The 19,679-nt window shown below is 34.0% G+C and overlaps 3 protein-coding genes across 3 annotated transcripts; all 3 read left to right on the forward strand.

The window, feature by feature from the left end:
• The first annotated feature begins 11,157 nt into the window (after nucleotides 1–11,157).
• Nucleotides 11,158–12,476, forward strand: LOC137649899 (pro-resilin-like). Its single transcript, XM_068382840.1, has 3 exons — nucleotides 11,158–11,169; nucleotides 11,682–11,768; nucleotides 12,033–12,476. The coding sequence occupies exons 1-3, from the start codon at nucleotides 11,158–11,160 to the stop codon at nucleotides 12,261–12,263; spliced, it is 330 nt and encodes a 109-aa protein (XP_068238941.1). The 3' UTR covers nucleotides 12,264–12,476.
• Nucleotides 12,477–15,088: 2,612 nt separating this feature from the next.
• LOC137649578 (pro-resilin-like) lies at nucleotides 15,089–16,093 on the forward strand. The gene is made up of 3 exons (XM_068382553.1): nucleotides 15,089–15,185; nucleotides 15,594–15,685; nucleotides 15,821–16,093. Exons 1-3 carry the CDS (start codon nucleotides 15,089–15,091, stop codon nucleotides 16,049–16,051), a joined length of 420 nt encoding a protein of 139 aa, XP_068238654.1. The 3' UTR covers nucleotides 16,052–16,093.
• A 2,791-nt stretch (nucleotides 16,094–18,884) lies between these two features.
• Nucleotides 18,885–19,679, forward strand: LOC137649581 (pro-resilin-like). Its single transcript, XM_068382556.1, has 3 exons — nucleotides 18,885–18,902; nucleotides 19,235–19,321; nucleotides 19,449–19,679. Exons 1-3 carry the CDS (start codon nucleotides 18,891–18,893, stop codon nucleotides 19,677–19,679), a joined length of 330 nt encoding a protein of 109 aa, XP_068238657.1. The 5' UTR covers nucleotides 18,885–18,890.

Genomic DNA, 19,679 nt, shown 5'->3' on the forward strand with positions numbered 1-19,679 from the left:
CGAAACTATTTATGTCAATAAACTATTGTTTTCAAAAGAAACAAAAAATGTTTTAGTTAACAATATCCTAATACTCCATCATCATCATCTCCTCCTACGCCTATTGACGCAAAAGACCTTGGTTAGAATTCGCCAGTCATCTTTATCTTAAGGTTTTAAATCCATATTTCTTCATTCATCATCTACTTCACGCTTCATAGTCATCAGCCATGTAGGCCTGGGTCTTCCAACTCTTCTAGTGCCTTGTGGAGCCCAGCTAAACGTTGGTGAACTAATCACTCTTAGGATCGTAATACAAAGTTTTATAGAGGTTGGTATAATATAATGGGTATTCCTCACCAAAGCTCTTTGAATCTATTTGTCTATATATTTATATCTTTTCATCAATCTGACTACAAATCTGTCTATATATATATATATATATATATATATATATATATATATATATATATATATATATATATATATATATATATATATATATATACATATATATATATATATATATATATATATATATATATATATATATATATATTATATATATATAAAATTTATATATATACATATATATATATATTTATATATATATTATATATATAAAATTTATATATATATATATATATATATATATATATATATATATATATATATATATATATACAGTATTATATATATAAATGCATACGTACATATATATATATATATATATATATATATATATATATATATATATATATGTGTGTGTGTGTGTGTGTGTGTGTGTGTAAGTATGTATATATATACAGATATGAAATTTATATATATTAATATATATATACATATATAAATATATATATATATATATATATATATATATATATACATATATATATATATATATATATATATATATATATATATGCATATATATACATATATATACTGTATATATATACATATTTCTCTCTCTCTCTCTCTCTCTCTCTCTCTCTCTCTCTCTCTCTCTCTCTCTCTCTCTCTCTCTCTCTCTGTATATATATATATATATATATATATATATATATATATATATATATATATATATATATATATATATATATATATATATATATATGTAGATATATATATACATATATAATATCTACATATATATATATATATATATATATATATATATATATATATATATATATATATATATATATACATACAAACATACATACACCCATCCTACTAAATTGTATATATTTGATATCGGAATTCCACACGTTAAAAACAGCACATTTTTCCCCACCACAATCAAGAAAACTCAAGTAAAATAAACGAGTTTAAAATATCGTAATATCTATAATTCCATAAACCATTTAGTATCTAAGATACCGAAAGGACTGTTAGAACTGAAAGCTTAACGGTTTTACATTAGGCCTATGTGCATAAAATGATTTGACGTATGTCTTAAAACCTGCATTTGATCAAGTACGTTTTCTGTGAAATAAATAAAAAATGTGTATATGATAAGAGTTACCTACTAATGCAAATGCATTACAAAACATTCAAAGTTGCCTAGAGCGCGGAGTATGAATAAGTTATGAGTAAAATAATGTTTAATAACGCTAACGCTCATAAAGTTAGAAAACTTATTCCTAACAGGTATAATGAATGAGATGAAAACACATCAATAAACAACAGATTTCAAAAAGTAAAACAATATTATAATAACGCTGATAAAGTTAGAAAATTTATTCCTATGTTATGGTATAATGAATGAGATGAAAACACACCCCAATAAACAACAGATTTCAGAAATGGTCATCAGAACAGCGATGAACAAATGAGAAATGATAACATACATTTGTTAACGTTTATGGTAACACTCACCCTCCATGCGTCCTGCTTCATCTTCTTGCAGTCTGCGTCCTGTAATCTGTTGCCCTTAAATGAGTTCATGCAATTTCTGGTTTGTCTTCAAAGGTTTTAATCACTTTAGTCACTAACTTGTGTACTTTACACCTCTTCAATATTCTATCCTTGGTTCTTCAAAGTCTGTATCGTTTATATATTATAAAATGTTTTCTAAATATTCATTGAAAACACCATCAAGAGGTTGTGGCATTATATCTACACTAACATACCCAGCAGTACTAGGCCTACCACCAACAATGACTGTGGCATTTATTTTATCCCCATAGACATTATAATTCCAGAATTATCAGCAGAAATAACTATGGTAATACGTTTATCACCAACAGATTATGCCATTGGTCTTATCCCCAACCCACCCTTTACATGTTTATCACCAGAAATAACTATGGTACTACGTCTATCACCAACAGACTATGGCATTGGTCTTATCACCAACCCACCCTTTACATGTTTACCACCAGTAATGTTAAATGAAATACCACCAACAATTATTATGGTACTGCACCTATGATCGGCACACTGTAACACTACGTATTTGACCAACACTACCTATGGTACAGTTTATCACCAAAACACCCTATGCTACTAAGTTTGTCACCAACAAACCCTATTGTAGTTGGTTTATCACCAACACTACCTATGGTACAAAGTTTATCACCAAAATACTCTATGGTACAAAGTTTATCACCAAAACACCCTATGTTACTATGTTTGAACACTACAAACCCAATGATACTTGGTTTATCACCAACACTATGGTGCTTGGCGTATCAGCAACACAATGTGCAGCAACAACTATAGAAGCCCCTTCAAATTCCCCATTCCTACGGCCTCCGTTATGTTCAAGATCACTTAAACACCCAAACAATAATCAAGCGATACATTCAAGTATATTCACTTCATTCTTCCCGCCATATTGAAACTTGCTAATTCTTCGAATGCACTTCTGTTTCAGTAATCACGTTAATAACATCATTAACACTATTTCAAATAGCTCTACATCAACTTGTGCATCACTGTCACTCGATGCCATGTTTCTAGTGATTAATTAACTCTCGGCAATGAAATAATCACAAATTCAGGTATTTTCACTTCATTACCTCCGCCATATTGAAATTTGGAGTGCACTGATGTTTCACTTATCACGTTAATAACATCACTAACATTACTTCAAATAGCTCTATTTAAACTAGAACATCACTGTCACTCGATGCCATGTTTCTAGTGAGTAATTAGCACTCGGCAATGAAATAATCACAAAATAATCGTCAAAATATGAGGGAACACAAATTCAAACGCGGCCGAACTATCAAGTGACGCTGGTAGAGAAGCATGGATGGTAGAGTACTGGAGAGTCGAGAGAGAGAGAGAGAGAGAGAGAGAGAGAGAGAGAGAGAGAGAGAGAGAGAGAGAGAGGCTTCGCTGATGCTGATTGGCTGAAATCGAACGCGCGGGAAAGTTTCCGTGGCTGTGATTGGTTGGGATAGGCTCTGTCTCTCATAGCAACTCCGCTTTGAAATTAATGCCGAGTTACTCCTCTCCATGTCTGGTTTAGTTCTCAAATAATAATCTAAATATACTGTCTAGCAAATTATTATTATTATTATTATCATTATTATTATTATTATTATTATTGGGTCTTTTCGGTTTGAGTGCCTATCGAATTTTAATGTTTTTTTTTATTCCAATGTATGTATTTTGATGTGGAAAACCCAAAAATGATAACCATTTTGTGGAGAAATTATTTATTGATGGATGTGATAGGTAGTGGCTGTAAGGGGGGGGGGGGTCGCAGGGGCTAGGCCTAGGTAGGGGTACATGGCCCTAGGTTAGGTGGTTGTATTAGGTTCGGTAGTGTCCCGAAAATCACTGTGGCCTTAAGGGGGGGGGGTCGAAGGGGGCGGGGGGGGGGGGGGCGGAGCACCCCCGGTAGGCCTAGGTAGGGATACAGGGCCCCTATGCTAGGTTAGGTGGGTTTTCTTAGGTTCAGTAGTGCCCTGAAAATCAAGAAATCGCACAGAGAAATCGCAGCATTTCAGTAAGATATTGATTGATATAAGCCAATTTAAGTATTAATAAATAATTTCTCCACAAAATGGTTATCATTTTAGGGTTTTCCACATCAAAATACATACTTTGGAATAAAAAAAAACATTTAAATTCGATAGGCACTCAAACCGAAAAGATCCTTATTATTACCTAAACTATAACCCTAGTTGGGTTAAAAGGCTTTAAAAAGGCAGTTTACCAAGCAAATACAATAACGCCAAGATTATATCCCCTTTTTATTTTTGCTTTGTAGAATTCCTACTTATCCTACTTATATTTCTTCCTCACACATATCTTTTCACTCAAACATTCAGCAGTATCATTCATCGCTGATATCTCCCCAAGCAATATATTACCGTTAGAACCCATAATCACGCTAATATTGGTATACACTTAAATCAGCTGCGTTAACTTTAAACCCCGCCAATATCTGGATACGTTAGACCCTGTGCTTGGTTATCAAAATACCGATTGCTTAGATGCCTTAGAACATTACCTATTTATTTGCTTAGACACATGGGGAAGAGTTCTCCCTTCTCAAACGTTCTGGAGGGGCAGAGGGGAGGGGGAAGCATGCTCTTGATGACGCAACAACGATGTAATGTCATTTATGAAATGGAAGCTGCGTCTCTTGAAGAAAGTAAATATCGCCATGAAGTGAATACATACACGTACGCCCACCCACCCATCCACACACACACACGCACACACACACACACACACACACACACACACACACATATATATATATATATATATATATATATATATATATATATATATATATATATATATATATATATATATATATATATTCCTGTCATGCTCAGGGGGGAGAGGATGTACTCATACCTTGGTGAGAGGGGGAAGCAGGAGGGTTACACTCGGATACCACACTCTCCCACAAATTCCCGAACCAGCGGATTGTAGTTAGGAACGGTAAAGGGTATGGGAAAGGTTGAATCTGTGTGTGTGTGTGTGTGTGTGCATACTAATCTAAATATTTAGACGTTATTTTTTAATTTTCACGAGGATATCTAAATGAACTACACCTAATAAATCTATTCTAATGCGATCTATGAGGAGAATGATAAAAAAAAAAATATCAATTTTAGTAGCTTGAAGTTAAGGAATGTAAAAATGCTACGTCAGCATTACCAGTATTTTACTTTTATCATCCACTTGACCGTAATTTCCTCCTGTTTCCTGTGGCAGTTTAACCTCAAAACTCACGAGCTCTCTGGTTGCAAATTCTAAGATTACACCGCAAACGATATTATATGTTACTTCTGTTCAATGAACATCATATATATATATATATATATATATATATATATATATATATATATATATATATATATATATATATATATATATATATATATATATATATATATATATATATATATATAAAAGGCTTTTCTATAAACCTTAATAATTTCTTCCCAACAGAACTCAGTCTTCAAGTAGATTGGCACCAGTTATAATAAGTAGATAATAATAATAATAAGAATAGGGAAATGGGGAATATGGGGAAAGGAAGAGTACCCCTGGATCCAATCCAGTTTGTAGCTCAAAGGCAGGTACTCGGGATGGGAAAGATTAAGGAAATAGGGAGAAAGAGAAGTACAGGAGAAGAATAAAAGAGAGGGACAGACCCTCTTGCGATATTAGGGCATTGGTATTATTATTGTTTTTCCTCAATCACCTTTTATACCGTGTAGCAGGGTTGCCACGGTGTCCCTTTTCAGGCCAAACAACCTCAAATTTGGCCTTTTTGAAATTGGTTGGCTTATGGTAATATCATGAATAAAAGGTGGGCCTCAAATACTATAGTTTTGGCCTTTTTCTACTAATAGGTTGGCCTTTTAAAGCTGCGTTTGATTAGAAGTTAGCCTTTTCTCATTTAAGAAATCTGGCAACTCTACCGTGCAGTGTAAACTACGGTTAAAACGATGATGTTACATAATGCTTCATAATAAGAATGTGATGAATTAATTCAAAACCCTGATTGAATATATAATGTACCTAAGAAAGAATCCATAATGCTCTTTGTTCGAAGGTATTAGTGTGGAAATAATTCTGTATTACATAAAAGCCGTGGAATGATCTTCCTAATCGGGTAGTTGAATCAGTAGAACTTCAAAAGTTCAAAGTTGGAGCGAATGTTTTTATGTTGACCAGGCTGATATGAGTCTTTTTATAGTTTATATAGGACATATATGTTTTTGACGTTGTTAATAGTTTATATAGGACATATCTGTTTTGACGTTGTTACTGATTTTAGAATGATGTATTGTTATTTTATTATCATCATTTATTTATTTCCTTATTTCCTTTCCTCACTGGGCTATTTTTCTCTGTTGGAGACCTTGGGCTTATAGCATCTTGCTTTTCCAACTAGGGTTGTAGCTTGGCTAGTAATAATAATAATAATAATAATAATAAAAAGCTGGTCTGAAGCATTATAACATACAAGTGTTATTAAATATTGATTTTATTAAAGAGCTATACTGTATTATAAAAGGTTTTTATGTTATATAACTAAGAAAGTGAAGTATCTTTTATAGTTGACTTATCTGTCATGAAAATACATCACATAGATTACTGAGTTATAACACGTTGGAAATAATAGTTTTATGATACGGTATGTATAAAGTTACTTACATTTAGCTTCATTTCATTATTATCAGGATATTATGGTGTTGTACACAGCTTGCTGAGTCTTTTATATTACAAGGGCCATAATAAATAGCAAGTGTCTGAATATATATATACATATATATATATATATTATATACATATATATATACATATATATATATATATATATATATATATATATATATATATATATATATATTCATGTATATATATATATATATATATATATATATATATATATATATACATATATATATTTATATATAAATATATATAAATATATATATGAATATATATATACATATATATATAAATATATATATATATATATATATATATATATATATATATATATATATATATATATATATATATATATATATATATATATATATATACCTTTCCTGTCACGCTGAACGGTATGGCCAAACGTACTCGGTCTCTCTCCATCCCTCAAGTAGGGGAGGAAAGGGAATAGTCATACTCTGGTGAGAGGTGGTATCTCAAGAAGTAGTTAGGAAAGGGGAAATGGGTGAGAAGGATTGAATCTGTGTGTGCGTATGCGTGCTTATCTATCTAATTATTTAGCCGTCATTTATTATTATTATTATTATTATTATTATTATTATTATTATTATTATTATTATTATTTTTACTAGCCAAGCTACAACCCTAGTTGGAAAAGCAAGGTGCTATAAGCCCAAGGGCTCCAACAGCGAAAAATAGCCCAGTGAGGAAAGGAAATAAGGAAATAAATAAATGATGGGAATAAATTAACAATAAATCATTCTAAAAAAAGTAACAGAGTCAAAACAGAAATGTCCTACATAAACTATTAACAACGTCAAAAACAAATATGTCCTATATAAACTATAAAAAGACTTATGTCAGCCTGGTCAACATAAAAACATTTGCTGCAAGTTTTAACTTTTGAAGTTCTACTGATTCAACTACCCGATTAGGAAGATCATTCCACAAATTCGTAACAGCTGGAATTTGAACTGTCAAACAAACAGTGCTGACTGCAACGTTGCATATTTAGACGGTTTAAAAACATGCCACTCTATGAAGAGATTAAATGCGTGACGCCGACTGATACAAGGGTGGAAGAGACTCTATAGCTATGGTAAGCAGTTCTTCTAGGAGGACACTCCAAAATCAAACCATTGTTCTCTAGTCTTGGGTAGTGCCATAGCCTCTGTACCATGGTGTTCCACTGTCTTGGGTTAGAGTTCTCTTGCTTGAGGGTACACTCGGGCAAACTATTCTATCTAATCTCTCTTCCTCTTGTTTTGATAAATTTTTATAGTTTATGAAGGAAATATTTATTTCAATATTACATTTCTTAAAATATTTAATTTTTCCTTGTTTGCTTTCCTCACTTTGCTATTTTCCCTATTGGGGCCCCTGGACTCCTAGCATCCTGCTTTTCCAACTAGGGTTGTAGCTTAGCAAGTAGTAGTAGTAGTAATAATAATAATAATAATAATAATAATAATAATAACAACAACAATAATAATAATAAAACCAATAATGATAATAATAATAACTATTCCTAAACATGAAGAACTATACTCTGAACCTTTACAGTTAAGGTCTTCATTTAGGAAGAAGACATAACCGAATGCTCTAAATTCTAATCACCCGTTCGTTGCCTTAAGACAAGTCTACGAAGTAGCCTACTTTCATTTTGTTACCTTTTCAGGTGTGAACTTATTTCTCATGATGCACAGGGTCGCAATATATCAACAAGAACATTTAAAGTTAACCTGATGACGATTGAAATTAAATGGAAAGACATGAAATTATTATTATTATTATTATTATTATTATTATTATTATTATTATTAGCCAAGCTACAACATTTTTTGGAAAAGTAGAAGGCTTTAAGTCCAAGGGCTCCAACAGGAAAAGTAGCCTAATGAGGAATGGAAATAAGGGAATAGCAAATAGATTATATATAATCAATGAATAAAAATATGAAATATTTTATAATCATTAAAAATTCTAAAATAGATCAGTCATATATAAACTATAAAACGAAACTTGTGTCAACATGCTCAACAAAAAATCATCCCAAAAAAGGTTGAACTTTTGAAGTTCCAGGTTCCAAAGTTCCACTGATTGTGGAACTTCTGATGTTCCACGTTCCAAAGTTCCACTGATTGTGGAACGTCTGATGTTCCAGGTTCCAAATTTCCACTGATTATGGAACTTCTGATGTTCCAGATTCCAAAGTTCCACTGATTGTGGAACTTCTGATATTCCAGATTCCAAAGTTCCACTGATTGTGGAACTTCTGATATTCCAGGTTCCAAAGTTCCACTGATTGTGGAACTTTTGATGTTTCAGGTTCCAAATTTCCACTGATTGTGGAACTTCTGATATTCCAGGTTCCAAAGTTCCACTGATTATGGAACTTCTGATGCTCCAGATCTCAAAGTTCCAATGATTGTGGAACTTCTGATGTTCCAGGTTCCAAAATTCCACTGGTTGTGGAACTTCTGATATTCCAGGTTCCAAATTTCCCCTGATTGTGGAACTTCTGATGCTCCAGGTTCCAAAGTTCCACTGATTGTGGAACTTCTGATGTTCCAGGTTCCAAATTTCCACTGATTGTGGAACTTCTTATATTCCAGGTTCCAAAGTTCCACTGATTGTGGAACTTCTGATATTCCAGGTTCCAAAATTTCCACTGATTGTGGAACTTCTGATGTTCCAGGTTCCAAAGTTCCACTGATTATGGAACTTCTGATATTCCAGGTTCCAAAGTTCCACTGATTGTGGAACGTCTGACTCTCAAGGTTCCAAAGTTCCACTGATTGTGGAACTTCTGATATTCCAGGTTCCAAAGTTCCACTGATTGTGGAATTTATGATGTTACAGGTTCCACTCCAGGTTTCAAAGTTCCAGTGACTGTGGAACCTCTGGTATTCCAGGTTCCAAAGTTCCACTGATTATGGAACTTCTGATGCTCCAGGTTCCAAACTTCCACTGATTGTGGAACTTCTGATGTTCCAGGTTTCAAAGTTCCAATGATTCAACTACTTTATTAGGAAGATCATTCCACAATGTGGTTACAGCTGAAATAAAACTATAAGATACTGTAGAGTAGTGTCTTATGATGGAGCAATTATGACTTTAAGAAATAACTGCATACCTTATACACACCATCCAAAGCTTAGTACCCTCCAGGATAGTCACTTCAACCGAAGGAAGGACAGAAACGATGCTTTTGAAAATGAATACTCGAGGGGAAGATAAAGGAACAGATAAATGAAAAAAAACGTATTTTCTTTTCTCACTGGGCTTTTTTCCTAGTTGGACCTCTTGGGCTTATAGCATCTTCCTTTTCCAACTAGGGTTGTAGCTTAGCACATAATAATAATAATAATAATAATAATAATAATAATAATAATAATAATAATAATAATAATCCAAACATCCACGGTCCTTCTATTAAGGTTGCCCTACACACCGTTAAAAAAATCCAGAGGAAGAGAATACATCTAACCAATTTTTCCTTGTTGGAGCCCTTGGGCTTATAGCATCTTGCTTTTCCAACTAGGGTTGTAGCATAGCTAGTAATAATAATAATAATAATAATAATAATAATAAACCAGACATCCGTGCCCCTTCTATTAAGGTTGTCGTATACAGTACACCGTTGGAAAAACAAAAGAAAAAAAATCAATGAGGAACAGAAAACTACTAGATTAGTGTCTCTAAGCGTACCCTCAAGCAAGATAACTCTGACCCAAGATAGTGGAAGACCAGGACCCACTAGCTCTAAGAGGGTTCTGTGGAAGACCAATTCAGAGGTAGTTTGGTTTAAATTCGTCGGCCCTCATGACCCCGGAGTACCTTAGCCTAACGTTATAATAGAAATAAGATATCTGGACTCGTTGCAACTATGCAAGACGAGAAAACGAAGATTTTAAGTACTGCTAGTGTCTACGGTTTTGATATTTTTCTTGTCATTGAATAACGAAGGTATTTTTCGTTACTTAAAAATAGGGTAACAAACTACAAATGCAGCAGTTCCTAATCCACTGCAGAACAAAGGCCTCAGACATATCTTGGATTTGTCTAAGGTTTAGCCATTTCCATCACCACGCTGGCCACTGCGTATTGGTGATGGCGGGAGACTTTGATCTGATCGCTCGCAGCAAACCAACCTAGTATGCGTGGTACTGACAAGTACAGCTTTGATGATCATGGCGATATTCGGTTTTCCGAAAAAAAAGAAAAAAAAATTCAAAGAATTCAATAAAGCCCCAGTCCAGACAGTTAATGGCCGTCGAAACGAGGTCTATGTCACGAATTGCATTCCAACCACGAGTCAACTTTCCGTTGCAAGGTATGTTTGTTCATAAACTCGACCTTCGCTTGAGACTATCATCAGTGGTCGGCAAGAACCACCAGTCCTGAGTGGTGGGGACTCTTCGTAGAACTCTAACCAAGGGACTTCCTTTCTCTTTTCCAGTATATAAGGAGCTCACTCCATTCCATGACATCAGTCCTCCTCTGTAACCCATCATGATTGCTAAGGTAACGGATGAAAGCAATTGCGGATTTACTATTAAGATTTACAAATTAACTTCGATATCTCTTTCAGATTGATTGTTATGGAATACGCCACGTATAGGAACCATGAGCTTATTATTATTATTATTATTATTATTATTATTATCAACATCATCATTATTATTATTATTATTATTATCATTATTATTATCATTATCTATGCTACAACCCTAGTTCTAAAACCAAGATGCTCCAACAGGGAAAAATAGCCCAGTTAGGAAATCAAAAAATGAAATAAATAAACGATATGAGAAATAATTAATAAAATATTCAAAAAACAACATCAAAACATATTTCATATATGAACTACAAAAAGACTTATGTCAGCCAGTTCAACATTGAGACTTCAGTAATCTCAGTAGTTATCTGTCTGATGGTTACCCCGTAAGATTATATAGTTCTTTGAAATAATGAAGTACTTTTTGTAGATCCTTGACCTACATATCTAATCATACTGGATTTTCTTTTTCGAACAGACCTGTTTGGCTTTGGCCTTAGTTGCCACTGTCTTGGGTGCTCCATCCCAGCCTTCCTATGGCTACGACCCTCAACCTACTCACGAGGTAAGAATGGAATTATGCTTCTTGTAGGTATGAAATATTTCCAGCGATATGTAATTAATATCAGAAAAGATTTAAACGTCAATTATTTTCATCATATGGATAAATGTAGGGTAACTTATCTTACATTTAACCATATGATAAAAAAGCTCATATAGAAATAAAAGATGAAAGTCCCCACTGATTAATGGACTGTTTATCTTATAAACATCTTAACCGAAATAATCCTCTGAAAGTTAGCATTAATAAATCTTCTTGTGCTGACAGGAACCAGCCAAGTACGACTTCAACTACGCCGTCAAGGACGACTACTCGGGCAACGACTTCGGCCACCAGGAAGCCCGTGATGGCTACGACACTCAGGGATCCTACTACGTGCTCCTTCCCGACGGTCGCCTGCAGAAGGTGTCCTACAACGTCAACGGGGACTCGGGTTTCGTGGCTGAGGTCACTTACGAGGGAGAGCCTCAGTACAATCCAGCGCCCTCTTATGCTTAAGACGTCTACAGCATTTAGGGGACGATGATACGAAATTATTTATCTGAATAAACTATTGTTTTTAAAAGAAAAATGTTTTAATTAATGTCCTAATATTACTATGCCTTTCAGTGGGTGGTATATTATAATGGTTATGCCTTACCAAAGCTCTTTTAATCTATCTCTCTGTCAATATATCTACCTATCTATCAATCAATCTATCTAATTTCCTATCTATCAAGTAATCTATCTACCTGTCTATATATTTATTTATTTTATTCCGTCTATCGATTAAAATCGAAACCTCAAAACGTTTCTAAGATAACAAATGGTATTTATAAGAATTGGATCTTCTATAAACAAAATTACCAAACAATAAATGAAGTTTTACCTTCTGATAACTTTACAAAGTTTTTTTTTCTGCATTTTCTAAGCTTCACGGTATGTTGCTGTCTATACGATTTGCGGTTTTCAGAATGAAAGCGAAATAAGATTATTAACACCACTGGAAAGTTAATTTCGAATTATCTTAACCAAATGCTAGAAGAAAAGGTCGCTGGTTTCCGATGCGAAAACTAAAGAATTCAGTTCGCAATTGATTACTAAGTCGTACTGAAGAATGAAAACCTTATTTTCAGTAGGTAGCAGGATAGGTAAGGAACCAGCCACTCTTTGTGATACTATCCCTAGTGAGTTATTGAGTCCTTTGACTGGCCACATATTACTACATTGTCTAGCTCTCTGATAATAGTCTTGCACATTCTTTACACGTTCTCCTGTTTTCTCATACACCTGACAACACAAAAATAACAAATAAAATCGTTTTCATTAGTGTCAACTATTACACTGTAAATATTCTGTGACTATTTTCCACTTGGTATGGGTAGAAGAGACTCTTTAGCTGCTCTTCTTAGGACAGTAGAATAAATAATTGTTCTCCATTTGGGTAGTGCCATAGTCTCTGTACCATGGCCAACCACTGACTTGAGTTAGGCAAGACTCAGGCACACTCTTCTATTTGTTTCCTTGTTTCCTTTACTCACTGGGCTATTTCCATGTTGGAGCCCTTGGACCTACAGCATCTTGCTTACCCAATTATTGTTGTAGCTTAGCTAATAATAATAATAATAATAATAATAATAATAATAATAATAATAATAATAATAATATGATATAATTTTTATGTGGAAAAATAGAATCAAAGAGGATGATTGAAGTAATCTTTTAGATATATACGTTTTGACCCTTTTGCACACGACCCTGTCGTAGACAGAATCATCTTCATGACCAGGAAGTACGTAGGGAGCAAATTGTTGTAGTTATGAAAAACTATGATTTTTTTAGATGCAGTATGCATCATATTATTATTATTATTATTATTATTATTATTATTATTATTATTATTATTATTATTATTATTATTATTATTATTATTATTACAAGTCAAGTTGCGTCTATTTAGAAAAGCGGACTATAAAAACCACGAGTCCTTGATGGAAATACCACACTAATACGAGAAAAAGAAATTAAGAAGCAAATACTGAAATACTAGATAAAATGAATAAAAAAACTAAATATAATCCAACAAATGGACTATGAAGTAAGACTCAACTACAAAGTATCCACTCCACATTTGAGTTTCTACAGTTCAATCATTTCAACCACTTGATAGGAAGATTATTCCACAAATTGGTCACAGCAAAACAGCACTTGCAGTTTGAATGCCGAATGGGACCGATCCTCACAGAGAAAAAAAAAAATAAGGATGCCAGAACTAATTGCACATCCGGCACTTGGTGCTGTACAACACAGCCCGGTAGGGATTCGAAAGCAAAGGATGCTCAGAATATTCGGAAGGTGCCAGAGATTGACTATAGGTAAGCAGCTCTTCTAGTAGAAAGCTACTCCAAAATCAAACCATGGGTAGTCCCATAGCCTCTGTTCCATGGTCTTCGACTGTTTTGGGTTAGAGTTCTCTTGCTTGAGGTTACACTCGGGCACACTATTCTATCTAATTTCTATTTTTATAGTTTATATAGGAAATATTTATTTTAATGTTGTTGCTGTTCTTAAAACTTTTTATTTTTCCTTGTTTCCTTTCCTCATTGCGCTATTTTCCCTGTTAGGGCCCTTGGGCTTATATCATTCTGCTTTTCCATCTAGGATTATAGCTCAGAAAGAAGTAATAATAATAATAATAATAATAATAATAATAATAATAATAATAATAATAATAATAATAATATCCCAGATGGGCTAGGAAGGGGCATCCAGAGACCGACACGTGAATACGAAATATATGTGGACCAAATAATGATAATTACTGTAAATGCTATATTTGCATGCATTGTACACTTCATACGACTTGATAAACTTCCAATACTGACTTCTATAAGCGATAAAACAACTTCCTTTGATAGATGATTTGTTTTATTATGAGTTACCTGTGTACTTGAAAATCCTTGTATGGGTTGAAAATCAAATTATTTTCATAAGTTTTAAAAGATATTTCTATTTAAATATCTTTCAATCTAAAATGGCTAGATAGAGAATGCTTGAGAGAATACCCTAAATCATATCATAAGCTGAGCATTTATACTAACTGGGCTTTTTTCCCTATTGGAGTCTTTGGGCTTACAGCATCCTACTTTTCCAACTAGGGCTATAGCTTAGCTAATAATAATTATGATGATGATGATAATAATAATAATAATAATAATAATAATAATAATAATAATAATAATAATAATAATAATAATAATAATAATAATAATAGAGTAATGCGTTATTGGTATGCCAGAGATCCCAATCGTTCTTCTCGTCAGACCACGAGCTAAGGAACGGCAATGTCAAGGACAGATGATGGGCGTTGTGACAGCGAAGAACGTCTTTGGGAGGGAGGACCTTTCTCCTGCAGCCACAAGAGGCTCCTCCCTCTTAGTCTTGGACTAGACCTATATATATCGCCACGTTCAAAGTCTGTATCATCGCACTCCACTCCAAAGACTCACCATGATCGCTAAGGTAAAACGCTTCAGACGATTTACTTTGAATAGGATTAGCTGTTAATGCAAGTTCTAATCGATTTAATTCCCAAAATTATATTTAGTTCGAAAATGATTATATATCATGTCTTGCACGTTCCGTTTACATATAGTTTTTTTCTCTTTTATTCAGGCTTACTTTTATTGCTTAGTAACAATCACATTGAAATGCAGTTTCAATCTCTATAACAGTTCTGTTTTGAGTAATTAAACTGAAACTGCAAAAGAGATTTAACTAATTGAAAGGGTTTTTAACTTTCATAATTCCATCAGAACAACATTTTTTATTCACTGTTGTTTTCTTTCTGGCAGATTTGTTTGTTGTTGTCCCTTGTGGCTGCCGTTTTTGGTGGCCCCTCCCAGCCCCAGTATGGATACGCCCCTCCCCCATCTCACGAGGTCAGTTATAAGTTGAAATCTTAAAAAAAGTTAATAAACTCTAAATTCATAATTATTTTGAAAGTATAAATCAAATTAATCAAATCCAAAATCATTTGTTATAACATTTGATTTGAAATTGTTTTCTACTGACAGGAACCAGCCAAGTACGACTTCAACTACGCCGTCAAGGACGACTACTCGGGCAACGACTTCGGCCACCAGGAAGCCCGTGATGGCTACGACACTCAGGGATCCTACTACGTGCTCCTTCCCGACGGTCGCCTGCAGAAGGTGTCCTACAACGTCAACGGGGACTCGGGTTTCGTGGCTGAGGTCACTTACGAGGGAGAGCCTCAGTACAATCCAGCGCCCTCTTATGCTTAAGACGTCTACAGGATTTAGGGGACGATGATACGAAACTATTTATGTCAATAAACTATTGTTTTAAAAAGAAAAATGTTTTGATTAATGTCCTAATATTACTATACCTTTTAGTGATTGGTATCTTATAAGGATTATGCCTTGCCAAAGCTCTTTTAATATATCTATATCTCTGTCAATATATATACCTATCAATCAATTTATCTAATTGCCTATCTATTAAGTAATCTATCTACCTGCCTATACATTCATCTATTTTATTCCGTCTATCGATTAAAATCGAAACCTCAACACGTTTATAAGATAACAAATGGTATTTATAGGAATTGGGTCTTCTATAAACAGAATTACCAAACAATAAATGAAGTTTCACCTTCTGTTAACTTGGCAAAGTTCTTTGTGAATTTTCTAAGCCTCACACTATGTTGTTGTCTTTAAGATTTGCAGCTTTCATAAGAAAAGCGAAATAATATTAACACCACTGGAAAGTTAAATTCGAATTATTTTAACCAAATGCTAGAAGAAAAGGTCGCTGGTTTCCGATGCGAAAACTAAAGAATTCAGTTCGCAAATTATCACTAAGAAATACTGAAGAATACCCTTATTTTCAATGGGTAGTAGGTTAGGTAAGGCACCATAGACCCGTTGTGATACTATCGCTAGAGTGTTCTTGAGCCCTTGAATGGCCAGATATTACCACATTGGATCCCTCTGATAATAGTCTGGCACATTCTTTACACGTTCTCCTGGTTTCTCATACACTTGACAACACAAAAGTAACAGAAAAAATCGTTTTCATTCAAGTGGTCAACTATTGCACTGTAAATATTCTGTGACTACTTTCCACTTGGTAGTGGCAGAAGAGACTCTTCACCAGCTCTTCTAGGACACTAGAATAAATAATTGTTCTCCACTTGGGTAGTACCATACCCTCTGTACCATGGCCAACCACTGACTTGAGTTAGAGTTCTCTTGCTTGAGGGTAGGCTACACTCAGGCACACCCTTCTAGCAGTTTCCTAGTTTCTTTACTTCACTGGGCTATTTCCATGTTGGAGTCCTTGGAACTATAGCATCTTGCTTTTCCAATTAGTGTTGTAGCTTAGCTAATAATAGTAAGAATAATAATAAGATATCTTTTCATGTGTGGGAAAATATAATCAAAAGGATGAATGAACTATTGTTTTAGATATATACGTTATAACCATTTAGCACACGACCCTGTCGTGGACAGAATCATCTTCATGATCAGGATGTACGTGGGGAGCAAATTTTTGTAGTTAAGAAAAAGTATGATTTTATGAAACTATGGACATGTGGTGTTACTCGATGGACATGAATTTAATGAGATCGGTGTTACTCTATGGACATGAGTCATGGTATGACAATGAAACAATCTCCAATAGATTTCGCAGATTTGAGAACAAAACCCTCAGAAGGATTTCAGGAGTTGAATGGCAGAAAAAGGATTGGAAATGAAACTATAAGATTGATTACTCGAGTGCCATATTTGGATAAGATTATGAAGTGGGGTAGATGAAGATTAGTTCACCAAACGTTTAGCTGGGCACCACAAGTCACTAGAAGAGTTGGAAAACCCAGTCCTACCTGGCTGAGGACTATGAAGCGCGAATTAGGAGATAATGAAAGGAGAAGCATTGAATTGAAAGCTCAAGATAGAGGCGACTGGCGAAATCTAACCTACTAGTAGGCCCTTTCCGTCAAAATGCGTAGATGATATATATATATATATATATATATATATATATATATATATATATATATATATATATATATATATATATATACAGTATATATATATATATATATATATATATATATATATATATATATATATACATATATATATATATGATATATATATATATATATATATATATATATATATATATATATATATATATAACTTACATTTCAACAATGACTCTCCCAACGCAATCAAGCACTCTAGTAGCATAGGACTACAGTACTTTTTTTTTTTTTTTTTTTAAAGTTTGGTTATTGGTCATGTCATTTCACGTCCTACTCATTTATTCCTTTCTCTCTCAGTCTCCCTGTAGATTTATTCTTTCATATCTATAACAGGAGTTCCATCGAATATAGATATCATATCATAGATGGGAAAGTAAAGGGCATCCTTAGACCATGTAAATAAGAAATACATGTGGACAATATAATGATAATTACTGTAAATACTATATTTCCTTGCATTGTACACTTCATACGACATGATAAACTTCCAATACTGACTTTTATAAGAAATAAAAACATCTTCCCTTGAAAAATGGGTTTTACATCCCGTTAACATCAGCAACAACCTAATTATGAGTTACCTGTGTACTCGAGAATCCTTTCCATAAGTTTTAAAAGATATTTATATTTAAATATCTTTCATTCTAAAATGGCTGGATCCACACAGCTTCAGAGAATATCTAAAATCAAATCATAAGCTAAGCAACATTCCTCACTGGGCTATTTTTCCCTGTTGGAGTTCTTTGGCCTAATGCATCCAGCTTTTCAAACAAGGGTTATAGCTTAGCTTATAATAGTAATAAAGATGATAGTAATAATATTAATGATAATAATAGAGTAATGAGTTATTGGTAAGCCAGAGATCCCATTCTCTCTTCAGGTCAGACCATGAGCAAAAGAAAGGCAATGTCAAGGACAGATGATGGGCGTTAGACAGCGAAGAACGTCTTAGGGAGGGGGACCTTTCTCCTGCAGCCACAAGAGGCTCCTCCCTCTTAGTCTTGGACTAGACCTATATATATCGCCACGTTCAAAGTCTGTATCATCGCACTCCACTCCAAAGACTCACCATGATCGCTAAGGTAAAACGCTTCAGACGATTTACTTTGAATAGGATTAGCTGTTAATGCAAGTTCTAATCGATTTAATTCCCAAAATTATATTTAGTTCGAAAATGATTATATATCATGTCTTGCACGTGCCGTTTACATATAGTTTTTTTCTCTTTTATTCAGGCTTACTTTTATTGCTTAGTAACAATCACATTGAAATGCAGTTTCAATCTCTATAACAATTCTGTTTTGAGTAATTAAACTGAAACTGCAAAAGAGATTTAACTAATTGAAAGGGTCTATTACTTTTATGATTCCATCAGAACAACATTTTTTATTCACTGTTGTTTTCTTCCTGACAGATTTGTTTGTTGTTGTCCCTTGTGGCTGCCGTTTTTGGTGGCCCCTCCCAGCCCCAGTATGGATACGCCCCTCCTCCATCTCATGAGGTCAGTTATAAGATGAAATCTCCAGTAAAAAGTTAATAAATTCTAAATTCATAATTTTGTTGAAAGTATAAATCAAATCCAAAATCATTGTTGCAACATTTGACCGGAATTTGTCTTCTCCTGACAGGAACCAGCCAAGTACGACTTCAACTACGCCGTGAAGGACGACTACTCGGGCAACGACTTTGGCCACCAGGAAGCCCGTGATGGCTACGACACTCAGGGATCCTACTACGTGCTCCTTCCCGACGGTCGCCTGCAGAAGGTGTCCTACAACGTCAACGGGGACTCGGGTTTCGTGGCTGAGGTCACTTACGAGGGAGAGCCTCAGTACAACCCAGCGCCATCTTATGCTTAA

This window comes from Palaemon carinicauda, chromosome 11, assembly GCF_036898095.1.
Source record: "Palaemon carinicauda isolate YSFRI2023 chromosome 11, ASM3689809v2, whole genome shotgun sequence".
Classification (NCBI taxonomy): domain Eukaryota; kingdom Metazoa; phylum Arthropoda; class Malacostraca; order Decapoda; family Palaemonidae; genus Palaemon; species Palaemon carinicauda.

Bases quoted from the DNA above. Each gene is read 5' to 3' on its own strand.
- LOC137649899 (XM_068382840.1), top strand. The intron at 11,769-12,032 runs GTAAGAATGGAA...TTGTGCTGACAG, and splicing joins ACCCTCAACCTACTCACGAG to GAACCAGCCAAGTACGACTT.
- LOC137649578 (XM_068382553.1), top strand. From the start codon at position 15,089: ATGTCAAGGACAGATGATGGGCGTTGTGACAGCGAAGAACGTCTTTGG. The intron at 15,186-15,593 runs TTGGACTAGACC...TGTTTTCTTTCT, and splicing joins GAGGCTCCTCCCTCTTAGTC to GGCAGATTTGTTTGTTGTTG. The intron at 15,686-15,820 runs GTCAGTTATAAG...TTCTACTGACAG, and splicing joins CCCCTCCCCCATCTCACGAG to GAACCAGCCAAGTACGACTT.
- LOC137649581 (XM_068382556.1), top strand. The intron at 19,322-19,448 runs GTCAGTTATAAG...TTCTCCTGACAG, and splicing joins CCCCTCCTCCATCTCATGAG to GAACCAGCCAAGTACGACTT.